The sequence below is a fragment of the Fusarium tjaetaba genome, assembly GCF_013396195.1.
Source record: "Fusarium tjaetaba strain NRRL 66243 chromosome Unknown NRRL66243_c0000120, whole genome shotgun sequence".
Taxonomy (NCBI): domain Eukaryota; kingdom Fungi; phylum Ascomycota; class Sordariomycetes; order Hypocreales; family Nectriaceae; genus Fusarium; species Fusarium tjaetaba.
The window spans coordinates 1300-26169 of record NW_023501316.1 but is presented as its reverse complement, the minus strand read 5'-3'; the positions used below and the strand labels follow the sequence as shown (position 1 = coordinate 26169).

At 47.0% G+C, this 24870-nt stretch overlaps 7 protein-coding genes across 7 annotated transcripts; 2 read left to right on the top strand and 5 right to left on the bottom strand.

Annotated features, from left to right (window-relative positions):
- Nucleotides 1-432: 432 nt before the first annotated feature.
- Nucleotides 433-6708, bottom strand: FTJAE_6154 (epoxide hydrolase; the record flags this gene model as incomplete). The annotated part of the gene is made up of 7 exons (XM_037352736.1): nucleotides 433-737; nucleotides 804-1252; nucleotides 1311-2020; nucleotides 2251-4166; nucleotides 4221-4776; nucleotides 5471-6431; nucleotides 6491-6708. 7 exons carry the CDS (start codon nucleotides 6706-6708, stop codon nucleotides 433-435), a joined length of 5115 nt encoding a protein of 1704 aa, XP_037206749.1.
- A 1263-nt stretch (nucleotides 6709-7971) lies between these two features.
- FTJAE_6153 (uncharacterized protein) lies at nucleotides 7972-8571 on the top strand (the record flags this gene model as incomplete). Its single annotated transcript, XM_037352735.1, has 1 exon — nucleotides 7972-8571. The coding sequence occupies one exon, from the start codon at nucleotides 7972-7974 to the stop codon at nucleotides 8569-8571; it is 600 nt and encodes a 199-aa protein (XP_037206748.1).
- A 40-nt stretch (nucleotides 8572-8611) lies between these two features.
- Nucleotides 8612-9781, bottom strand: FTJAE_6152 (aldehyde reductase II; the record flags this gene model as incomplete). Its single annotated transcript, XM_037352734.1, has 4 exons — nucleotides 8612-9135; nucleotides 9185-9311; nucleotides 9364-9707; nucleotides 9760-9781. The coding sequence occupies 4 exons, from the start codon at nucleotides 9779-9781 to the stop codon at nucleotides 8612-8614; spliced, it is 1017 nt and encodes a 338-aa protein (XP_037206747.1).
- A 772-nt stretch (nucleotides 9782-10553) lies between these two features.
- On the bottom strand, nucleotides 10554-11669 carry FTJAE_6151 (alkanal monooxygenase; the record flags this gene model as incomplete). The annotated part of the gene is made up of 2 exons (XM_037352733.1): nucleotides 10554-11197; nucleotides 11300-11669. The coding sequence occupies 2 exons, from the start codon at nucleotides 11667-11669 to the stop codon at nucleotides 10554-10556; spliced, it is 1014 nt and encodes a 337-aa protein (XP_037206746.1).
- Nucleotides 11670-13122: 1453 nt separating this feature from the next.
- Nucleotides 13123-15442, bottom strand: FTJAE_6150 (amino-acid oxidase; the record flags this gene model as incomplete). The annotated part of the gene is made up of 5 exons (XM_037352732.1): nucleotides 13123-13143; nucleotides 13253-13317; nucleotides 13369-13462; nucleotides 13512-15013; nucleotides 15067-15442. 5 exons carry the CDS (start codon nucleotides 15440-15442, stop codon nucleotides 13123-13125), a joined length of 2058 nt encoding a protein of 685 aa, XP_037206745.1.
- Nucleotides 15443-16232: 790 nt separating this feature from the next.
- Nucleotides 16233-19652, bottom strand: FTJAE_6149 (uncharacterized protein; the record flags this gene model as incomplete). Its single annotated transcript, XM_037352730.1, has 6 exons — nucleotides 16233-17023; nucleotides 17072-17691; nucleotides 18225-18277; nucleotides 18326-18392; nucleotides 18690-19160; nucleotides 19213-19652. The coding sequence occupies 6 exons, from the start codon at nucleotides 19650-19652 to the stop codon at nucleotides 16233-16235; spliced, it is 2442 nt and encodes an 813-aa protein (XP_037206744.1).
- A 1094-nt stretch (nucleotides 19653-20746) lies between these two features.
- Nucleotides 20747-22036, top strand: FTJAE_6148 (uncharacterized protein; the record flags this gene model as incomplete). The annotated part of the gene is made up of 2 exons (XM_037352729.1): nucleotides 20747-21132; nucleotides 21193-22036. 2 exons carry the CDS (start codon nucleotides 20747-20749, stop codon nucleotides 22034-22036), a joined length of 1230 nt encoding a protein of 409 aa, XP_037206743.1.
- Between the last annotated feature and the right edge of the window lie 2834 nt (nucleotides 22037-24870).

Below are 24870 nucleotides of genomic sequence, written 5' to 3'. Positions count from 1 at the left end.
TACCTAAGAATTTTAATCACGAAAACAAAACATTGATAACTCATCAGACCTGTTGCGAATTGCAATTACTGAATCCATGACGAGGGCTTGGGGGCTCGGCCTGTGCTCAGGTGGCAACCAAACAATTCTGTCACCATCCTTTGTCAGCCAAGCTCCGTCAAAGCCTATTCCATAGCCCTGAATGGTAAATGATACATTCGACCGTTCATGTTGATCATCATTATTCTGGAGGCTTTCATTCCGAGCTTCGTTATTAGATGGCCAGTAGTCTGGTACCAAACGGCCATGTTCAGTCATGAACGATCTATTATCTGGGCCGAACGACAATTGATCAATCTGCCACTCAGTCTTGAATTCCAGGAGGCGGTCTTTTGTTGCGATTTGCCAAATGGAATCTCCCCCGTCGACGTTGTATGTGCAAGCAATTTCCCATCAGACGAATAGGCAATGGCAAGTGAAGATGAGAGATTGGATTCGAATATTCCACTCCGGGGCGTTTTTGGCCCGTAAGTCCCAGACTTTGACATTACCAAGCATATCTCCAGCTGCCAGAGAGAGACCATCAGGCGAGAATACCAGACACGAAACATGATCTGATTGAAGTTCGTACATGCCCTGATCTGCAAGGTCATGAACTTCAATGATGTGCTCTCCTTGAACAAATGCGAACTGTGAGTCATCTGCTGAGAATGCCATGGACCAGTGGCATGTCGTCGTGAGTCGAAGGTCTATCTGACCTGCCTGAAATGAGTGTACGCACTCCCCTGAACCTTCAATGTTCCAAACTTTGACCAAGAACGCACACTGGGTTGCAAGCATCTTTCCTGATGTAGAGAACATGATCGCATAAACAGGAGAATCATGGCCCTTAAGTGTAAGCAAACTGGTGCCAGGACGTGTCATATCCATAATCTCGATAATGCCGTCTTCAGAGCCCGATGCAAACATCTGACCATCTGTAGAAAATGCCATGGACTTTATCCGTTTGCGAATTTCATTCGTCATGCTGCCATCTTTGATTGCCTTCGGATCCCATATTCCAATCTGGCCGTTAGCTCCAACTCCTCCAACAGCGAGCCACTGGCTGTCGGCTGACCAAGCCATTGCCATAGGAAGACCTCTTCCAGCCTCTGTTCCGGTTTGGGGGTCTGCAAATGCAACGGCTCCAGTAGTGGTATCCGCTATGGCGAGTCGGAAGGGGTACTCAGTGCACGTTGCAACTTGTTTACCGTCATTCAAAATAGCCGAGGCTCTGCGATGTTGGCATCGGTCTCCCTGCTGAATATTGGCCCGAGGACGGTAGTGCGTACCCGTCATCTTTCAGGAAATCGACAACTCGATGGGAGTCTGCCTCAGAAAATGTCCAAATCGAATGGCCATGCTCGCCAAAGGCGTGTCCCACCCATGTTCCGTCTGAAGAGAAAGCTGATGTCAAAAGCCGTTCTGGGTGAATCTCAGGATGAGCGGTCCATTTGCAGCCAAAGATGTCCCGGATGCCAGGCTGTTCTGAGCCAAGCAAGATACGCTGGCTGTCAGATGAAAAGGAAAACCGAACTTCTGGCCCGATCGGAAGTCGTTGCTCAACCGTAACATTGTAAATACAATCACCCGTTTTAGCATTTCTGATCTGAATCTTGGGCTCACTCGACCAAGAGGCCAGCCATTCATCATCAGGGGAGAAGACAAGGCCAATAATAACAGTTCCTCGAGTATCAACTGTCTGAGTCTTGCTGAATTCCTCTGACTTAGTATCCCAAAAGTCGATCGTGCAGTTTTCAGATGCTGACGCAAGACAGGAACTGTCACTAGAAAATGCAATAGCTTGCACCTCTACATAAGGGCTGTTTACAGTCTGTAGACAAACACCCGTCGCCACGTCCCAGATTCTGATTGTGCAATCATAAGAGGTCGACGCTAACCATTTGCCGTTACCAGAGAAGGCCATATTGGACACTGTAGATGTATGACCTTCGAGCGTCTGAATACAAGCACTCCAGTCCTCTGAGATGGGTAGATCAAGCTATGACGTCTCGAGAGTATGTTGCTTGAATGCTCGTCTTGCCAATGAAGTTCTAAGGCTGAAGAATAGTCCGGATGCATATGTTTGTAAAGGAAACTGTTCGATTGCAGCTTTGAAATACAGGGCAAACCGATCGACGTCTCGAAGGACACTAATCAATTCGCGATATTCTGTACCAGACTGGAAGTCCGTCAGAACAGGAACGCGGGACGTACAGAACGGGGACTTACCGCTAGTATTTTCAGCCTTTGAATCGCCAACAGTGCGATAGGCACCTTTCCAAGCAGTGAGCAAGCCTCTAGCCAGTAGAGCACTGATGCTTTAAGGAATTCAAGGGTAGCAATCGCAATTTTGTCACCGAAAATCGCGATGTGATCAGCCCAGTAGCAACAGGCATACCTTACCGAATCAAGGGGATCCAGGGCATCCTTGCGGTCCACATACGGTACATCTGCGCCCGGTTTCTGAAGATCGTAAATGTCGTACTTGAGCGTCTTCTTCATCGTCTCCAACATCGCGATCAGGATAGTCTGACGAACACGCAAAATACTTTCTGATATCTGTTCCTCCTTCTTGCCTTCCCAGATGAACTCCTTTGCAAGTTGGTCTTCCAACAAGAAGTCTTTGGCGGATTGATGCATAAACGAGACGACGTCTCCTGTGACAACAAGGAACCCTTTGCAACGCAAGACTTGTTTCTTCAGGGCATCAAGTCTGTTCGAGTGCTGTGAGAGAGACTGGGTACTAGAGGACAGTTCTGCCAATGATAGAGGACGGTGCACAAGAGCGGCAACTGCTAAGATGTCCCTGCATTGCGATGCATGAGATGAATCCTTCACCTCCTGCAGTGTGCGCCTATAAAGGTCTTTCAGGCCAGATGGCAGTCCCTTCAGTTCATCGAGGATTTGCCAATCATCAATATCGCTGCTTAGCAATTTCTGACAGGCCAAAGCCACCCAGAGGAAGGTACTACTAGACTTTTCGGCCAAGATGTTATGAACCTCAGGTTCGAGTTTCGTCTCCTTGATCCTCTCGAGTTCTTCCACCTTGTACTCGATGTATGCATTAACAGCCCTGTTGATCGATTGCTTGGCTTCCTCGTTGTCCTCGAGAGACAAAATGGCTCGTTGTGAGGCAATTGTTTTCTTCATAAAGGCATCTTGAAACTCAACCCAGTTACGACTCGAAACAACCCACCTTACTTTAGATCTCTCATTGGCACAAAGGTCCACGATCAGATCGAGGAGCTTTTTGTTGTCTTTGGTGCATTCGTCAAGGGCGTCGATTACCATAGTGGTACCCTCAGGGACCCGATTGCTGCTGTCCGATATCATCCTCCTCAAGATAGAGGACAATATTTCCCAATTGTTTGGTCCGTTGAACGCCTGTTCCCCTGCGCTATCAAACTCACTGCGCACATGGGAGACTAGAGCAGGATGCTGATGAGCAAGACTCCAGATAATCCCCCGAAGAACAGCTGTAGCACTATTCTGATGATTCCTGGTGGCTTGGTAGAAGAAGCACGAAATCAAGCCCGGTGTCGTCTCATCAAGGCGATCTATGATACCACATAGGAGCATTGTCTTGCCTTTTCCGGGGTCTCCTTTGATCCAGAGCAGTTTGCAATCAGAATATTGTCGCCAAGTCTGGAAGCCATCGGTAAGGAAAATCCAGGAATAGCAATGGGATAAAAGTCCACCCTTCTCCTCTTCAATCCGCTCCTTGTCGTAGAGTGGATTAGTTGTATAGAGAGCTCGAAGACATAGTCTATTGCTTTCGTCCTCATTCAGCTTCTTTTGCTGCTCTGTCTGGCGATCGATAGCCTTCTCAATGCTTTTGACACCAATTACCAGAGACTTGAGCCTGTCGCGGGACTCTGTCGTATTGTACTGCTGAGACTGCTTATCAAATTCATTTTCTGAGGCCTCAATGCCCTTGAGCTTGCCACTCCAGTAGTCTATATTGACCACACTCTTCAGGAACGCAGTGGCTCGGTTCTTCTGAAAGTAGCACACACTCTCTATGATATATGAGAGAAACTTCTGGTACAGGTCAAGGATGAGTGGCTGGAGCTCAAGTCGTAGTTTCGTCAATGCGGTCTCTTCATCGTCTTCCTCGGACTTCAGATTGTCTTCTAGGAGAAGTTCTGCAAGGTTCCAGTACTAATTGACACGCGAAAGGACATGCTGGAGTCCCTCACGATGGATACCCGGCTGCTTCGCGGGGTTTGAAATCACTTCAAGGATGAAGCAAACTCCTACCCACGGGATTGCAGCTTGCGGAACGGCGGACACGGCTGGTTCAACAAGGGCTCTCACTGTGCCAAAGAGTTCGAGTCCATCGTTGACCTTCTCGTAAATCTTGGCTTCGTTTTCGGTCTTGGACAGGCCAATCTCAACAAGACGCTGCATTTGACGCCAGCGCTCCTCATGGGAGTTCCCAAGTGAGACAGGATCGCCATCGGGGTTGTCTTTCTTGAGCTCGGACACAAGAATCTCTTCATATTGGGCGATGTACTTGTTGTCACTCTGTCGAAGCCTATCATAAGCGTCATTCGACAATTTCTCTTGGAGCTCATTCCGTTTGCTTTCTTTTTCTGTTTTGTTGGCGACAAGAGGTAGTTTGCTGTTGATAGGAGGTGGTTGGGGATCTGCAATCGTATCGGGATCTCTGGGTGGGCGTGGATCATCGACTGATGATGAAGCCACGCTGGACTCTACTTTTTCTTCTTTCCCCTCTTTTGCATTGAACAATCTCTAAAACTTCTCAAAGCGGTGCCGGCCACCCATATTGATTGACTTACAGAGTAACACTCAAAGTAGGTTATGATCTCTCAGACGCCAGATCTTGGTCACTGGGAAAGGTGACAGCCTGTAATAAATATTATAAATAGCTGTGAGGCCTGCAACCAGAGAGAGAGATGGATTGAGAAAGTGAGCATTCTTTTTTCTACAATTGATTGCCTTGCTGTCTTGTTATGCTAATGTCCCAGCAGGCCCGTACTACGTAATAAGGCAGGAAAGCGGGGGTGATGTACACGAACTATTGAAGCTAGGATACGCCTTATGCAGCCACCTGGCAATTTCCATCCACTGCTTGATCAGCAGCGTCAGGAGCTTGCGTCAATCACTTCTATATGCTGTTTACACTAATGAGATAGTCAAAGCGGCCCCAACCTTACCTATCCAGCATTTCCCAAGACCAATCCCTGTCGAATTGTTATCGGTGAGGGCACCAGCGCCTTGTCTGACTGATGCAGCTGTGGCGTTCTTGTATCGTCATTGGCTTTCATTCTGCAGCTATTGCTCAGCTCTCCAAGCCTGTTCTTGATCTGGAGGTATTCACAATAATCTCAAGATGGCAAATGGATGAGATGACCGGAAAGAACCGTCTTCAGAACATAACAGTTATATCTGAGTACCATTATAGCTTTTAAACCAAAGCCTTAACTATGTTAATAAACTCCTCCAGATCAGCTAACAAAACCTGCGGGTGCTCCATGGCGGCGAAGTGGCCTCCTTTATCATGCTTCTTAAACAACACCAAGTCCCCAGTTGTTGCAGTCCATGCCTCTGGGACTGGCGCAATCTCCTTAGGGAACCAAGACATTCCTAGCGGTTTATTAATATGCCACACCGGATTCTCGTGCGCACCAATATTACCAGGCGTAAACAACTGCCTATAAGGCCAGAGCGATGTTGGGAAACACTGGGTGAGCCAGTAGAGTGAAACTGACTCCAAGACGGCATCAAGGGGCAGATCATCGTCAGTCCAGTCGAGAAACTTTTCACCAATCCATGCCAAGAGGGAGACAGGACTGGCAGATAGTGCTAGTCCGATAGTGGCAGGCTTGGTAGCATGCATAAGCGCGTAAGCACTGCCAAACTTGTGAAACCACTCGGCACGCTTAAGACCTTCACGCTCCAAGTCATCATAGACGCTCTCGTCGATATTACCAGGGTCAGGCATAATCGAAAAGTTCAGATGAATAGCCTTGGCCCTCGGAAAGGTACCGCCAAGGACGCGTGCGATCTTGCTCCCGACATCGCCGCCCTGAACGACATAACCATTCTCAAATCCCAGCTGGACCATCAAAGAATCAAGGATATTGGCAGCATTCTCAAGACGAAAGTCCCTGTCCAGCGGAGGAGCTGATGAATATGCATATCCCGGGAGTGAAGGGACAATGATGTGATATGGGAGTTCTTTAGGATTGTACTTGGCAGATAGCCGAGAGAATATAGGCAGGAATTCGAGGAAGCTTCCCGGCCAACCATGTAAAGCGAGTACAGGTACAGCGTCATCTCGACGGGAAAAAAGAGCCATAAAGTGTATAATATATGAGACACCATTGTCATCAACTTCAGCCGTGAAGTTAGGGAAACGATTGACTTGGCCCTCTACCTTGCGCCTAAAGATAGATGATTATATTAGTAACGTGCTTAAGAAACGGGCATGGGTATTGCTCACCAATCAAAGCCTTTCCACGCCGCTACGGCCTCGCGAAGCCATTGCGAGGTGATTCCATACTTACGGTCCTGCTGAAGATTCTCATAGGTAGCTAGACCAAGCTTGGCAGATTCAATATCGATCTTGAAATCTCGTAGCTGTTCATCGGTATGATGCACGATGAAGGGTTTGGGCTGTTTAACTGCTGAAGCAGGGATTGTCGAATAATTGGCAGACATGATTTGAGCGGTCGAAGTTGATGCTGAAATTTTGATGAGGCAAGAATTGAAAGCCAAGGTAATGTATTGTTCTTGAGAATGCGGATGGCCTGGCAGGTATAGCAGAGGGTCCTATTTATATTTGCTACAGATACTCGGATGGACTTGGAAGAAATAACGTAGCGTTCAACGTCATACGATTACTAAAGCAATGTATGTATTCTACGTGTAGTCAGCTCAGCTGAACAGAGTATCCTCACACTAGTTTCACATAACTTTGGGCTAATTGTCAAATGATACAGTACATGAATGAATCCCGCTTACAGTGCCTGATACACAAGGCTCAGCAACCAATCAGCAACCAAAAGCAGAGTACACTAGCAAAACCTACTCAATTCGGCGTAGCGTAAAGCTGATATCAGCTTCACCTACAGATCCTAGGTAAGTACATAACCCTCCTCGCGATACCTACCGAGAGTATCTTAGTACGAGACGAGACGAGACGCCAGAAAGCTTGCTTTACCCCTCGAGATGCCACGCCGCAGCCGAGGTTGCCAAGCCTGCCGGCAGAGGCGCATAGGCTGCGATGGCCAATATCCAATTTGCCACAACTGCCAACAGTGGAATCGACATTGCTCTGGTCCAATAACGTCAGTCATCATCATTGACCAGACCGCCAAAACCACCAAAAGACACAGCCAACCACGGCATCCATTCGCGCAAAGCCAGAGCGGTCCGCTGTCAAGTCTCCGCGTGTCTAATTCGGCTGTTGAGGCCGTCGCTTTCCAAGCCGGATTCTTTGCCTTTGCTATCCCAGATGCGAGAGCTTCGGTCAATTCGTTTCTTGAGGAGCTACAGAAAGCACGACTTCAGGAGACGGCGCCTATCCTTGATCTTGCTGTCCGGGCTGTGGGCTTGGCCTTTTGTGCGACTGTGTCGAGAAACAAACCAGCGGCCCAGAAGGCAACCGAGTTGTACATCCATACGTTGCGGAGACATTCGAGGGCAGTCGCGGCAAGTTCAGCATCACTTGTGCCTAATGTATGCACATCAGTGATTCTGTCTTTTTTCGAGGCTATCCAACCCACGGTCACGACGTCGGATGCATATGGAATGCATTTATCTGGTGCTTGGAGGATGCTGGTAGCTGCAGGTGATATCAGCGCGCAACCGCTTTTGTGGCAAGCTGCCAATCATTGTCTATGTCAACAGGTATAACAAACCTGGCCATCCTTGTTAGTGAAGTGCTAGATGCTAACATAAATCCCAACATAGTTGCTTGCAATGCTAACGTCACCACGATCCTACTTATCCAATGCTTCAGATACCTGGCCTGCATTTGAGTGTCTTCGTAGCCAATATATGGCCGCCGCAGACTTTGTATTCGATCGTCTACTTGTGGAACTATACATTTTAACCGACTTTTATATCAAGAAACGCCATCAGCATCAGTCAGCCAGCTTTCCAAAAGACGCACCCTTAAGGCTTGGCAACCTCTGGAAAGAGTTTCAGGAGCTCCAAAAAGGCCTAACTGATCAGCAACAAGACTCCTTCCGGGGCGTCATGACGCTAACGCTCGCCTACTTTGCCTCCTCATGGATACTCATTGCACTGCTTCACACGGAAACTCATACTCTTCAATCTAGGATAGATCTTCACCAAGCTTGCGAAATGGTCTTGAACTGTGTCAAGCTCCTTAAGGAGAGAAAGTCGACCTGCGTCCATATCAGGCTATTCTTTCCTCTAGTCCTCGTCCAGCTATACAGCCCTATCGAGGATTACCGCACACGGGCAAAGTGGTATATCGAGGCGTGGCTGCGTCAGGCTGTGTATCTTGGTCTTGGTGCACCCAAATCTGTAGAGCTAACGGCACCAAAGGTCTGAGCGCTATCTCTCCAAATTCAATAGCTAGTATGAATATCTTTCACTCTTTGTACAGCCCAACCATCGACCCAGTCATGCTTACGATAGTGTCCTCAAGAGTTGCATACACCATACCCAATACCTTCTTTGACGGTTTAACATCGAAGCGGGGCACTCCTTCGACTGGGAACCCGCCAGACTTGATCTCCGGCCCCGGGAGCTTGGATCGAAGAGCCGGAAAGTTCTTCCACAAGATAGTAGCCACTTGTCTGTTAGAGTATGTGCCACTGCCAACCAAGAACCGTTGTCCACCGGCTTCCTTGACTTCAATAGCTCTTACGTGCGCCATGGCCGCATCTCTGACATCGGTAAAGCGGCCAATAGGGCTTGGTGCGATCTCATCTTTGTAATTCCCAGATAAGAAATCGCGGATCAGTAGCCCTGAAGTCATGATGGTACTGAGTGAGCCAACGTCATGGATGATTGGACCGAGGACAAATGCCGGTAAAATTGTTGTGATGGTAAATTGTGGGCTTGCCCTCTTCACAAAATCCCACGCCGCCTTCTCGGCATATACCTTGCTCGCTACATTAATCAGCGCCATTGACTTTCATTCTGTTTGGGTGTAACTCACCAACGTAGCCGTTCCATGGATTTGAGTAAGCTCCTTCTTCGGATACTTCAACCCAGTCTTTCGCAGAATGGACGTAGGTTGAGTCTACAGGCCCCACCGCAGCTGTCGCGAGAGACGAAGTGATAACCTGGTACCATATCAGCTATCAGTACATATGATCAGCCGATTGTTTGGCATACAACACGATTGACCGTTGGCGCATAAGCCTTAACAGCTTCAAGTAGCCCAGTGGTACCCAGAATGGCTGGATCCATGAAAGTCTTCTTGATGTCATCGCCCGAGAGCAGGAACGGCGATGCTGTGTGAATGACAGCCTCAAATGGGCCCGACTTCATCACTTCATCGTATGCATTTTGAACAGAAATATCTTCAACAATAGCAAAGTCGAGTCTGGATGACGGAACATCAAAATAAGTACTCCTGATGTGGTCTGCCTTTGCCTGAGATCGCACAGTGGTTATGACAGAGTGTCCGCGATCCAAGAGAATTCGGAGGACATGCGACGCGATAAAGCCGCTTCCACCTGGTGAAAAGTTTAGAACTCTGAGTTTATCAGTGACCACGATGAAACAAACCTGTTAAAAGAACCCGAGTCATGGTAGTATCTGGTCAGTGGATAGAATGAATGCTGAAGTGTTTGACAGTAGTTATACTCTGTTAGATAGATCTGAAGATTGAATTGCAGATATGAAGACTGAAGCTCTTGAAGCCTGGGAACAACTACTTATATAATTAATGTTCATATTAATGAGCTACAAGAATTATGAATGGGGGGTGTCTTATTTGCAGCTGAGACTTGTGACTGAAAGCAGATCGGCAGACAGAGCCTCAGATGATGACTGAGTGTACATGAGGTTTAGCATATATTAATGTTCTTTAAGTAAGTTCTGCTAGTGCTTACTATGTACAAGTGATATATTTACTATCACTCAAGATTTATAATTTATAATTTTGACTTCATTCTCTGCTTACTAGTTGCATCAGAGACTGCAGCTATTCTTGTTCATTATAGGTAGAAGAAGATACTGCACTAGCAGAACCTACGCAAATGGGCTTAGTGCAGATATAGCGAGAGCTTGAGTTTCTAATGTCTGGCCAGATTCATTTTCTCTCTACAGAATGAAGTCCACTGTAATTCCGCCCACTACTCGTAATTGGCCTTCGCGAACCTGCTGCCATAGCCCAGAAGCCTCGAGCTTAGAGGAGCAGGTAGCAATATGCTTTACTTTATAAACCGTGGATTCTCTATACTGTGAATAATTTTATAAATTTACCATCTCACAGGCAACATCGCTTTTGGTATCTATATCTATAGTATATGCAGGCTCCAAGCATCATATTCTACAAGCCTCGCTCAGACATTATGCAATCATTTCATACCCTGGGAAAGGTATTCCTTCGTGTTGGAGAAAGTCTCTGACCCATCGTAAAACCAAGGCTCGTCACGCATCTCGTTTTCCTCCTTTGTAATCACGAGCGGACGGCCTGTGTAGTCAACACGGAGGCCAGGATAAATAAAGCTCTTCCAAATGTAGACTAACATGTCGGAGCTCTCAAGGCTCTCGGCGATATGCGGCCCGATAAGTTCTTGATGCTTCTCCGGCAGGACAGACCAATGCAGACCAGGGTATAGATGGTGCACGGTATGATAGCCATTGTTGAAGCACAAGTAATTGATCGTTTTTCCAGTAAAGTTGCGCGCAAAATTGTACTTGGAGCTCATGTCGCAGCCGTCGTGCTGAAGGAAGTTCAATGAGAGGATGCAATACTTTGCATAGAACTGCGGCAAAAGCGCAAACCAGATCCATCGGCGCCAATCGATCAAGATGAGCACTGCAGTAGTACCCCAGACGGCAATCTCTTCGCGGCGGCGCTGCCTCACAATAGGACGATTAAGACGAGCCTGGGCCTCGAAGTACAACTTATCGTCCTTGTTTCCCGACAACACAACATGCCAGAAAAACAGAAGACCGTTCAAGAGGTTCCAGCTATATCGGACTTTAGTGGTGCGCACTGTTTATGCGGTCAGCAATGTCATATGTGGAGAAAGTTGAGGTATTTAATTTCCTGTCAGACGATTGCGTCTGAATAGGAAAGACGTAAGCTGCTACTTACTGACATCTCGTGCTTGCTGAGGGTATTTGTGATGAGACAGATTGTGACCTGGGATGAAGACTGTGACAGCGCCGCCGTACTGAAGAGACAAGCAAATCTGGTAAAAGTTGTTCCAGCTCCTACTCCAGAAGACGGGCAAGTGAATGGCATTATGCGTTGTCACGGCGCCCATAAAGGACAGCTGGAAGAGCGACAGCCATAGTATAAGCGAAACCCAGCCTCCCGCCAACGGCGATGAGAAATGGTGCCAAGTAATCACAAAGACGAGGAAAAAAAGAAAGGTAGACACGATGCACCGTATATCCTCGCTGTGTCTCATGCCAGACCGCACTGGCAATGGCGGTTGCTGCTGGGCGGGTTTCTCAGCCATTATGCGGTGAAGGAGAGCGGCGGCGATGCGAGCAATTGTTGTGCACAATGAGAATAGGCAGTCAGGGGCTGGGCGCATGAAAATTTTACACGTAATCAAATTTAGGGATACTAGCGTCACGTGACTCCCGGTAGTTCCGGGTAGGTCCTACTCCAGACGTAAGCATCGTACGACTTTTGTCATTAAACGTATGTATTCCGTTTATTTAATAGCCGGTCCTTGTCGGACTTGGTGTCCAGTTACTCCTCGTGGTCATGTATCGGGGTTGGTCTTGTTCTTCGGGACTAAGTATCGGTTGTTGTTCTTATCAATCTACAGCTCCACTTATTTACCGAGATAGTTATACTAGAGACATTTAAACCAGCCTCTCCTTTCCTGCACGCGGCAAGACTTGCAGTCGCCTATATCTTGAATCCTGTTTTGTCCGCTCGCAATGATGCGGCTACCAACCACACAATACTTTGGATGGACAGGTAACCCCAGTTTGAGCATGAGCACGAGCAAAAGGTCCTCACGTGCTGTGCCGTTGGTGCGCAAAACAGCAACCCAAGAGGATATTAAAAGTGCAGAAAAGGCCCTGGAAACTTGCAAGACCGCAAGTAACGTCCGACACGTGCTGCTGGTGAGAGACGGAAAATGGGTCATTTGAGCCCCATCCTGAGGAAGGACAGTCACTATATTTCCACGTGAGAGTACAGTCCTTAGTGTTCCCAACTGTGCACGTGCATTTACTACGCTGTCTATGTGACCTACTGTGGCGATTGGTGTGAAAATAGAGAGCGGATTGGTTAAAATACTATTAATGAGCAAGATGAAATTGGCTTATAGATAAAGATATTTCAAGTAAAACGATGCTTAGGAGATAGAAGCTAAGCAGAGTATCCACTCTAGCTACCCTAAAAGAGAGGGTTCGATGAAAAAGACAATACTTAAGGGAGAGAAAATAAGTAAAAGGTTATTAGAAATCTCACGATACTGATTTAATAAGAGCTGTTAACTGTCGTTGAGGTTAACAGTCTAAATGACATGTATTATTTCTCGTTCTCTTGATTTTATTGCTGCTACCAGTATCGAGCTCCCCTATTTATATTATCTATAATTTAGTGCTTATATTTACGCAAGATATAGGTTATCTACGTTAACTAACCTTATTGTAACTCAATATTATCTATAAGTCATGATTCTATATTATTTATTAGAATCGACAATTTTTTCAGCAAGCGACGCCTCTTATACTGCATGGAGAAAGTCAGCCTGACATTTGCTGGAAAAGCGGAGTGCTCCGTTAGCTCGGAAATAAGGCAAGAACTTTCATCTGCTGTGATTGGCTACACCGTATTCAAGTGTGGAATCATCGGGATACGCGTATAACAAAGCTTGGCAGCTGATGGATTTTTTCAACGGAGTACCAAATTACACAACCCGGCAAGGTCTATTTCGCTTGCCAATCATTTTAACGCACAGCACTCTGTATCTTCACAATGTTCCACTAATGTCTTGAGTCCCGATGAGAGCGTATACAGTCGCTTACTATATCCCGAAATGTCAGTCATGTTACGTTCAACAAGGTCAAACTGTCTTACCACTTCAATCCATCTCGCCATCCACTTCTCCACCGCCTGCTTTGCCTCGTCAACGAGCCCAAGTTCTGTATTTCATTAGCAGCAGTCAAGCATGTAGCATCCGTGCCAATCCTTACCTAGCAAGAGTTGAACTGCGCCACGGATACCAGAATCTAAAGCCGAGGCAATCCAGGCGTGAGTGTACGAGGTATGCTCACCAACAAAGATCATCTACTCAAATCGTCAGAAAATGACCCTAAAAAATAGATGCACTGCTAACCTTGTTGTATGTCTTGAAGTACTCGGGTATGTAGAGTGAATGCTGTCCCGCAGTCGGGCTAGCCCAACTTCCAGACTCAAGAGGGTCAAGCGCCCAACATCTTCTGTTATACTTTCCGGTATAAAGGTCTCGAGTGAACTCTCCGTGAATCTCAATCATGGCCTCAAGGACCATTTGGACGTGATCTTCCTCGGACATGCTTGCCAACCGAACTCCCATGTCACCACTGATGTAGCTTGCTAGAATGGTCGCAGGGCCTGTACCATTCAAGTTGTAGGATGGATAGCAGATACTGCCAATGCCGGGAATATCCGTAGTCGTACTGCAGCCGCCATAGATTGGGTTCTCGTAGTGTTCCCAGAAGCGCTCTGAGAACTCGAGCGCAACCTTGCAGGCAGACCCATAGTTCAACTCTTTAATGGCGTTGGAGATTGTTGCGGGGAGCTTGGGAAGACGCCACCCGCGGACAACGGAGAAGGGTACTGCAATTACAGCATAGTCGAAAGTTGAGTTCTGGAAAGTTGTGTCGTTGTACTCTTTGCGCCATTGCAATGTGACCTTCTCATCTGCCTCGCTATATCTGACGCGCTCAATCTTGCGCTCCATTGTCGTAATGTCGTCAACAAGAGGATGGAAGGACAACGGAAGCCGGTTGAGACCTCCATCAATAGTCTTGTAGCTGGCGGCTGAGAAATACATTCCCTCATACAACGAGTCCCAGAAGCTAGAAGCAGACCAACCGCCGTTCATGTCAGTGCTGTTGAGGCTACCCTTTAAGTAGTTGACCATGAAGGCATATTCGGACCATTGATCACCGCCAAGACCATTGAGACCAGTTTCTAGCCACTGCTTATGGGCTTTGAACATATTCTTTGCCATAAGGGTGCTAAACTCTGAGCCAGGCATGAATGTATCAACCTTTGTCTGGAGATCTTGGGTCATGGGGTCATTGACACTTGCAGGACTGAGTGACGCATTACTCTTAATTTCCGCTAGTGTCGGGGGTAGTCCGCTTGGCAGTTTGAACTCGTTCTTGTATGAAAGGCCATTTGGGCTACTCTGAAGCCAAGGAATGAAGTCAACACTGAGGTTCTTGTCGTGATTATTGAGCTTGTTCATCTCTTCTGCGAGTTGAAAGACCAGCTGATGGTCCGTGATGTTCATTGTCTCATTGGTGTCAGGACTCTTGTAAGTAGAAGGGAATCGCATGGGTCCCATCTCTTGATAAGAATAGTCAAAAGGTCCACCAGTGAGATACTCGGTATGAACGCGACCACCGAGTCGATTGCCCGCTTCAATGATGCTGATATTGGTCATACCTGCTTGTGAGAGAACCAGGTAGGTCATCAACCCCGACATACCCGCACCAACAATTGCAACGTGCTTCTCTTTGGCAGCATCGGCATCAAGTGCAGAGAGGCCGGTCTTGGAGAGATGCTCCACGCCGTCGAACCATGGCCCCAGTGTATCGATACCATTCTCTGCATTCATGAGGATTGGATCTGCCACAGCCTTGTTGTTAGCCTCCAACCACACGGGGAGGACTATGACTCACCTGTTCCCCGCTTCTGAATATTCCGACGCCTGACACGATGAAGCCTTTGGGGCTCACTGCGTCCCACGAGAACATTCTCTTCTGTCCAGGCTGAAATGCAGCCATTGTCGTGCGAATCCTCTGGGATTATCCAGACTAATCGTGAGACACCTTTGCTGCTTTCGGTGACAGCTATCGTATAGTGGGATTCAGAACGAGACTTGCTGTTGCAAAGACCATAGGTGAATGACAAAGGACCCTGAGACACTTCATCAAACTTGACGTAGATGTTTGTCAAGTGAGAAGTTGGGGCCCCTCTTGTGTGAAGTTGAATAGGTAGTGAAGAGGCTATGGCGCCCCCTAGCCCAAGGATAACATTTGCAATGGATTGTTTCATGGCAACAGGTGACAACTAAGGTTTATCGCCAGTAATGAGTATGACTGGAAGAGGAGATGAAATCGTCAACTATATATTACCTACAATAGTCAATCAACCTACTCTCTCTATCTGAGATAAGATAGGGTAACGGCAGCATCGGCGACTACAAGCACCCGAAAAAAACGCGTCGACATACCTGCAAAGAACTTTTGAGCGCCCTTTGCCCCGTCGGCACCACTAGTTCCCCGAAGCCATGATAGGATACTCAAAGGCGTCGGCCAAGTCAACAGCTCCGTCCACATCCCGGCCACGTAAACGCGAGACATGTTGTAAGTGGTCAGAGAAGTGCTGCAGCAAGATATGAGTTGCAGACGCGATGACACATCCGAGATCGGGGGTTTAACGTTACTTCCGCTTATCAGCGTTAAGCTAGCCATGAGCGACAATTGAGGTTACGATGTATGCTTATCTTTAAACGGTGAGGAATTACTAAGAAGACAATGTTGAAGGGCGCGCCGACGACCCGAAAAATGGGTGAGTTGATGCATGTCGCTTAGTGAAATGGGGCAACCCCGCAGATAAACCACGATAGACTGGGACATAAATCTGCAGATCTCTATGTCAAAAGATAAGCTTCCGGCTAATAGGTACCAATCCGGGCATACATATAGATAAGAGATCTTTATCTATTAGAACCTATATCCGGATTACCAATATATACTTAGCAGGTAAAATACGCACGCGGCGAGATCACTAGGCTATTGAGTTCTAGGGTGTGATACAGAACGTTTGATATGAGACTGGCATTTCATTCCGGATGCTTAACGCGACATAGAGAACCACCAGTCTCGTCCTCGTCCAACACCACTCCGGCCTCCAAAAGCTCATATCTATCGTCATCAGCCAGGGGTTTATTCAACTTGCCAATGACTTCCTTGATTCTTGACAGCCAGTATCCTCGGAGAAACTCATTTATGGGAACATCTTGGCAGCCAAAAGCCTCTACAAATTCTTCGTCAAGTGTTTGCAGCTGAGCGATCAACTCTCGGTCCTCGTCTAGAATTTCCTTCCAGTCTTCCTCTTCACAGCCTGAGTCGTATTCGTGATAATAGCGTTCTATAAGGCAGATTGGCAAGTGCCTTACTCCCAAGGACATCATCGTCAGAATATGGATTGCACAAATCGCCATGTATGATTGCTCAGAGCTGCCATCAGAAAGCTTCAACAGATTGATAGAACGGACCACAAGTTCTATGATCTCTGCCATCCTCTGAGAAGCAAATACCGAGTCGATGTGATCTTGACCCTGCAGAATTCGGAGTATTCCGGGCAAGACATGTGCCAAAGGTCGGCTAAACTCGCCTGATGAACATGGGCATGGGATATTGCATCGGGAGTTGCTGCGACATATTGCTGGCAACAATGTCCTTGAATACTGTAGTTCAGATATACAGACGTCCCGGTGCGGATTGAAGGCGTTGACCTGTCTTAAAGACATGATGATGCGATCTCCAATGAAAACTGCAATGGGATGAAGAATGGAAACCCGAAAGGGCTCCAATGGCAGCTCTAGGTTTAGGTCTTGCCGGAGTAGCCAATCTAAATATTTCATAGATACCTTCTCTGCTAACCCTCTGGTTAAAGTACCCGGTTTGATGTCAGTGCCAGACAGAAGTGTCGGAACCCCCTTCTCATCCTTAGGTGCTAAACCGTAGTCGAGTGCTAGCTCTACAACCTGTAGGTGGTGAGGGTACTCGAAAAAACTCTCGGGATTGCTCAAGAATTCATCGTTGCAAGGCTTGAGACTACAAGGAACCTGTACTCGCCGATCCCGATGATCGTTAGCTTCCTGCAGTTCGGTCCATAACGCAATAGCAGTTTTGTCAGGGAAACAATTCGCAGTAACCCCATATTGACGCAGGGTTTCTTCAGGAAGAACTGAAGAAGCGAAATTTCGTAATCGCTCACGTCTGTCCTTAAGGTGCTTGAAGAATAGTTTTCGGGCCTTCAGGGAGCAACCAGCTAGGGTTGCAGGGCGTCTATAACCGACAGTGACATTACAATCAGCTTCGAGCAGAAGTTGAACAGCAACATAGCAAGTGCAGTTATCACAGTCTGTCCACTCATCCGCAGAGTTGCAGTAGATCTTACTGTAGAATAGAGCGAAATCCAGAGGAGCGAGATGGTCGAGGCGTGTATCCATCGGGTCCATCAACGACCAAACATCTTGCCGTTGTAAAAGTAGCCTGAGCCCATCAGGCCAGTTGCTGCATACGTGTAGTATGTTGCGCCCATATAAGTCTATTTGGGAGATGTTCAAGATAGTCTCACCCTTTGCCAGGACAGCTTGGAGTCTTCCATGATCTTTCGTCAGGATAGCTAAAAAGAGCTCCGAGAACCCGATATCTGCGTTCAATGCTTAGTACTTCAAGCATTGGTGAAAATTAGGCAATGGTAATTTCACCTTCACAAAATTCAGGATATACACACAAGTTATTTAACTGCCTTGCCCATTCACCCTGCTCAAAAAATATGTTTGCAACCAGGGGCGCATTATGAGCTAACTCGGCGTGGTAAAAGCTTGAATCGCGGCTTATGAACAATTTATAAAGACTTGGTATGATCCAGAGGTTGCGAAATGAGTGTGTTAACAGGTTTCTAGTTTATGTTAGATCGATAAAGGAATGTGGCTGGCCTCGAGCATTACGATTGATTGAAATTTGATGCCGTAATAGGAACTCCAATATCGGCCAGGTAGGTCAACGTCTTGCAAATAGCATTAATTGCTATGTCGCTTGACCTCAGTGCTTCTATGTAGTCAAAAGAGAACAAAAGTGTCTCCAAAGTCGTCAGCTGGAAGTTATCAACAAGCCAATAAGAAGAAAGAAGCAGCCAACTCACTTTCAAGCACATGTGAGCGACGTTATTACCCTCTCTGTCAATATCAAAAGGTGATGCTTTTCCAGATCTGTAGATAAATAGTAGCTCCCTAATAAAATATTCCGCTATGTGACTCAAACTAAGCCCTGTTATATTAGGATTGAATGTCTTATGGATTCTTTGTGGACTCATGTTCAAGAGTTTGAAAGCCGGGCTACTTTCAACTATGTTACAGTGCTGCAGCCCAAAGCAGACGCTGTATGGCCCGGCAGGATACTCTTGCGTAAGGGAAACTGTGAAGGATCGGGAAAAACGAGACAGAAGCCCGAAGTACGTTAATGAGGTTCTCGAGACATTGCTCCGGGACTTCCGAAAGAAAATGCACCCGGGGCGATGATTTGCTCGTACATCTCCTTGTCTTGAGACGGTCAGACCCCCCCAGAATCGGTACGTGCGACTTGCGGGACGATTACTAGTCCGGCCACTTGAAGCCCCACAGGTACAATTCATGTTTGACAGGTTTTTGAAAAGCCTTTGTTCGAGCTCCGCATTCTGTAGATAACGAGCCTTGGAATGTACGTCGGTGAGATCTTTGAAAGATCGCTCATTTCCGGGGCCACAAGACTTCATCTCCGCGCCCATGGCGGTCTGGTGCAAGGCGATACTATTGCTACTGGAGGCTGTAACGTCTTCTTCCCAGGAGGGAACAACTTGGAGGGTGCTAGGTCCTACAGTGGGGCTGATGAAGTCGAGTCTGGTGGTGATCGTTCTCAAGGTGGTACGAGTGTTGGTGTTCAGTGCTTCCAGAGATATTTTACAAGCCTGCAACTCGTCACTCATCCGGACATTTATATCACTATTTTGCTTCAGCACATAACCACCCATCGATATTGTTGGAAATCACTCACAGGTTGAGGGCTTGTATAAAACTGCTCAGAGTAATGTTTGCTCGTGAGAGATACTCTTCCAGCTGCACCAGCTTCTTGCGATCAAAAGGATACCGCGCAATCAGTTTCTGTCTTCTCCAAGTCTCCTTGGCCAACGACGGATTTTCGGCTGGCGTCAAGTCGTTGAGCAATGATTCAATACATTTGAGCTGCATTTCGCAATTCATCAAACTTAGCTGCAAGCCATCGATGGCTGGAGAATGACGATGACCAAGCTTTGATGAACTAGATTGGACGGCGAAAATGTGGAATTTGAACAGGGCCAGGTTTTGTGTGACAATTGCGAGATCATCCTTCCTGTCCTTGATAGCGCTGAAGTAAGTGTGAAGGCCGTTGCAGACGGTAAGGCCGAGTGAAACGAGACCAGCGACGCCGCTGGCAATAGAGAATGGGTCACCCATATTGATCTCTCGGAATTGAGAAGAGAAGGATGAAAGGGCCAGCGGGGTAAAGTGGCTTGGGAAGTGCTGACTTTTATTCTGGTACTCTGACGCTGGTTACACATTTGGGCTTACACTGAAAGGCAGACAAGGCAGATTTGCCTACAGGTCCACGCTAGCACGAATACAGTCAGGGAGATAAGATAAGCAACGGGTTTAAATCTGTAACGGAAAAACAAATTTCCCCACATCTGTCAACGGTAAGTTAACCTCTCCCTACCTGTGAACTATTATTAATGCACTTATAATTCTCTAGATCATTCTAGTTATCTATAACGTCTTTCCCTTCAAGCGTTACAGAAAATATATTCCTGATAAAATATCTCAGCAAGTGTGATTACTGTAAAGCCCGGAAAGTGAGTTATTTAAAATAATTAAAGCTAGCTATTCTTCCTAGTGCTATGATGCTTACCAGTTACAGAAAGTCACCCGCAAGATAAGGCGTGCACATTATGCGACGTATACAGATGGCTTTCCAACGGGAAGAATTCAGGATTTGCCCATGTTTCACTTTAATGTTTCAGGAACGGTGGCTGAAATGCAATTACTCGCCCATCAAAGCATAAAAACCTCAGACATCAAGGTCCGTCAGATTATGGAGGCACGTATCGACAACAAGCTTTGTCTGTAATACCACACCGGGGCTTTCGATTGAAAGTGGTTCGGATAAGGAACATTACAAGTCCGTATCCGTAGGATTCTAAGTGTAATCGCTGTTCTTAAGCGGGCTAGGTGCTATGCTGTGTGCTGAAGTTGAATATGTCCGCCGGTGTTAATCCAAGTCCGCAGGACTATTGACCCGGCACGTTAATAGATTTATTATGAAGCCAGGAGGCTCAAAGCCCGGGCATATACCTATTCCTCTGCGTCGTAAGCTTACTATGTCATACTAAGCCACGATCGTATTTAGCATAGCTTGTGTACTTTGTGACGAGAGCCAAGACATAAATAAGTCACTGGCGGTCGTGAAAAGCACTCAAAAGCCATTGCTTTCCACTCATGGCCTCCATAAAATCTGCGTCAGAATTAAGGTTCTAATTATTGACAACAAGAATATGTTTTCACTTACACTTCTTATTATGCTTCTTGCCTATGCGGCATGCGCAAAATCACAAGTCCATACTCTTCGCGTTGCCCATCAAGAACGAGGTATACTGACCTTAAGCTTTGATCCCACTGAACCTAGAAACAGAAGTATCCAACTAGTCGGCACTACCCAGGCAGGGTATCAACCAGGATGGTTACACAATAGGGGAGAATATCTGTACTCGGTCTCAAGAACACATTTCCCTGACAACTCGTCTACGAGCGGCGGCATTTACGCATTTAGAAAGCTACCTAATGGCTTTCTTGAGCTACGTGACGCAGTAGCATCTCACGGTGATGGCGGGGTCTACCTTGACATTTCAAGAGACGGAAGAACGCTATCTACAGCCAATATGTAAGCAATGTGCCAAGTCACCCAATGACGATTTACAGTTCTAACGCAGTCACGCTCTAGCGACGGCTCTACAGTCTCCATATTCCCACTGACTTCTCCTAGCAACTTTGGCCAGGTTGCTAACGTCTTTCATTACAATCTCACACATCCTGGCCCTGGGACTGGAGATTCGCAGGAGATTGCCAATCCACATGCCGCCATCTTCAGTCCCTGCGGAAATATTATGGCTGTGCCTGACCGAGGCGCGGATCGTGTTTACATATACCAGGTACACGATGCGAAACATGTCGAACAGATTCGGACCATTACCTTGCTACCGGGAACGGGTCCACGCCACATTGTCTTCTCTCAAGTCAGCAAAGAGAAGACACTCATGTTTTTGGTTTCCGAGCTGGATAATACTGTCAATGTCTTCTCGCTTGGAAATGATTCCGCTGGTCATTATGGCAGGCACCCTGACCTAAATGAAACCTTACGTATAACTCATCTACAGAGGGCGTCTACTCTCGATGATTCAAGCAAGCGTACGAAGCCCAACAACGTCGATTTGGCTTCCGAACTTTCTGTTTCGCACGACAAACGCTTCTTGTATGTTTGCAACCGGAACACGGAATCAGTCGATAAGGTGGACACTATCGCTGTATACTCTTTGAACGGATACTCCAAGAAACCACTGCAATTCTTGGGTCTCAACAGCACCTATGGTAAAATACCTCGGCACTTTTCACTATCATCTGATCCTCGCAATCAATTCCTTGCGGTTGCAAACCAAGTTACCAACGACCTTTTCATCCTCAAAAGGGACTTCAAGACTGGCTTTCTTGATGGTGTTGTCGGAAATTACAGTTTCGGAAAGCTTGATCTGACAACGAGAATTGGCCCAATGGTAGTTATATGGGATTGAGCCATATCAGCACTGAGGGATAATATAGCTGTTGAAGATCACGGCGAAGATCCATGGCGACACTAAATCGGGGCATATAGAGCTTGATAGAGAACTATATATATACTTCAATTTACATCTTCTCTGTCTCCGAAAGTTTCTCAAACAATAACAAGGTAGCAGGCATTGGGAGACATCTATATTTATACAGAGCAGTGTCGAAAGCCGCATTTGCTTTACTTCCAGTTGACAGATAGTCCGCTAGAATAAGAGCATATTCCGTAAGCATCTTCCAGTGAAAATACACTCTGGAGGGAAACAAATGAATTCGGCTACATAAAGCAGTCCAATGAATGAATCTCGCTGGCTCTGAGCTCCGAGAGCTTGTCGCTGATCTTCTAGTGAGCTATGAGGCACCAGCCCCGGCACTGGGATACAGGTGGAGATGATTGCACCAGAGTTATATGAACACATCTCCTGTAGCCCTGTCCAGGATCAGCCCCAACTATCTCAGTCATGGCACAAGATTCGCGCGTACGTATATGAAAAGCTCGAGCAGTTCGAAGCAACTAAGGGCAAAACAATCGCTCTGTTCCGCTACGGTCTATGAACACTCTCCACAAAGCCTATCACTATTTACATCTCTGCGAACTACAGCTCAGATGAAACCAAGGGGGAGAGTGTCATCATCTTCATTGAACTCAGTCTCGGCCTTGTAGACTCCGCCTGGAGGGTGTACGAGTCCACATTAAGCACGCGCGAAATTGGTATGCAATCAGCGTTCACAAGCCACCGGACCCTAAGTTTAGGATAACAAAATAAATTTAGCAAAGGGTATCCTAAGTTTAGGCCAAGCTCATCCTAAGGTTATCCTAAATTTATGCCAAGTTACCTAAGCCTTTTTGTCACTTAGGATCAAGGTACTAAGTTTTTCCCCCTCCACCTCCAGGGGTGATAGAAAACGCCTTCATACAACTCTGGTGCAATCATCTCCACCTGTATCCCAGTGCCGGGGCTGATGGACTTGGCAATATCCTCAGTAACTGATTTTCAGACACCTCAGTCTTTCAGACCAAGGCGAGATAACAAGCAATGTAGGAAGAGCTGTACCAGGGAAGTCCTGTTGTTCTCTCATCTCAAACTCCACTCTGGTCTCGGAATTGACGTTGTGGCGCTTCAAGATTTCAGAGACATCTTTTAGAAAGACAGACGGCGAGGGGTTGACATTGGCAGGGAACCTGGTTCGCGACCATCGAAGTGGTAAGGGGCGGAGAGTTGGCCAGGCGCATCGATACTTTGTGGAGATAGGGACAGGATGGTTCTTGGTGCTTGTAGTAGTGCTATGGCCAGCACTTGCACCGCTCTCGTTTGAGATCTTCTGATGGTAGCGGGTGGGTGTTGCCCGGGGATTAAAAGGGACTTTGACTGACGGCCGTTTGGGTCCTTCGTCGTCCCTGTCCTACATTGTAGTTCGGTGAATTGATTCGTGAAGAAGTAGTACGCTAAAAGTGATAGTAGTGGAAAGCGCGCGTTCAGGCGACACTGGATCTCACGTCGAAATTGTCGCGAGGACGTGGTGGTGGTGGTAGGGCCAAGTAATCAATTTGGCGAGTTGCTCGTGTGATAATCAAGGAGCAGAGATCACAGAAAAGTGATAGGTATGAGTAATTGCGTGAGCACGTGACCTTTTTACCAATGATTAAGGTCTACTCATCAGCACTGACTGCCAGTGACGGTGAAAGAACCTTTTTACTATAGTAGTTATATCTTGGGGCTTGCCTTGAGGCAGACAGGACAGATTGGCATATCAGGCGATCAACAAGAAACTGCCAATACACATTAACCAAGACACCACATTTGCCTCGGGCGGGATAATAACAAGAAGAGATTTAATAAACAACATAGAATATGAATACAGAGCTACAAAGTGGAAGGGTACTACTGAAGAAAGCCATGGCGAAATGCCAGGCTTCGTGCCCTCTTGCCATAGATGTACATGGGGATGGTAGCCATGCTGAGTGCCATAGTTATACCACCAATCACGAAGAAGGCATCCCTCACACCTTGGTACTCAATCCAGTCGTTCATGTAGAAGCTCATGCCAAAGGCAAAGACATTCTTGGTGAAGCTCATCATTGCGTATGCCTCAACAGCCTCACGACGATGCGAGTCGACAACATAAGAAACAAGGCCAACGATGCCGAATTGGACTCCGAGGTTGATCATGCCCAAGCAGACGATGACAGGGATCGGCCAAGGCTCGCCGTTCGAAAGGCTCTGGCCGTAGCCAAAAAAGCCACTGCCGCCAAGTGTAGTCAGAAGAACGAGGATTGGAAGACGGAATTCGGGCTCTGCGACAAAAAGGAGTCAGCACACATGTTCCATCTAATTTTCTGTTCAGTGAGTAGCGGATGACTTACCGTAGATTCCCTCATTTCTCCTAGCCATAAACGTGGCCAGCCCATCTACCATGAGACCAGCCAGTGCAGTCGCGATAAAAGTACCGACAAACGATGACAGGTTCGTCAGCCCCACCTCGGCAACAGTGAAGCTGTATGGAGGCTGAGTAAAGATTTGGGAAGCTGTAGATGCAAGGAGCACTAGCCAGCTCATGCAAATGGTCAACTGGAAGCATCCCCAAATAACCACGGGAGAACCAAGCATTTTGAAAGGTGCAAACATGCTATACCAGAAGCCAGAAGCGTCGTAGTAACCACTCCAGGGTCGAAGAGTATAGATGAATGAATGTGCTTCAGGGATAGGTGCATTGTCACAGACTGAACCTCTGTTTTCGACTTGAGAAACACACTCCTTCTTGTCATCCACAGCAGAACGTCCCTCCACGTGAGAGTCCA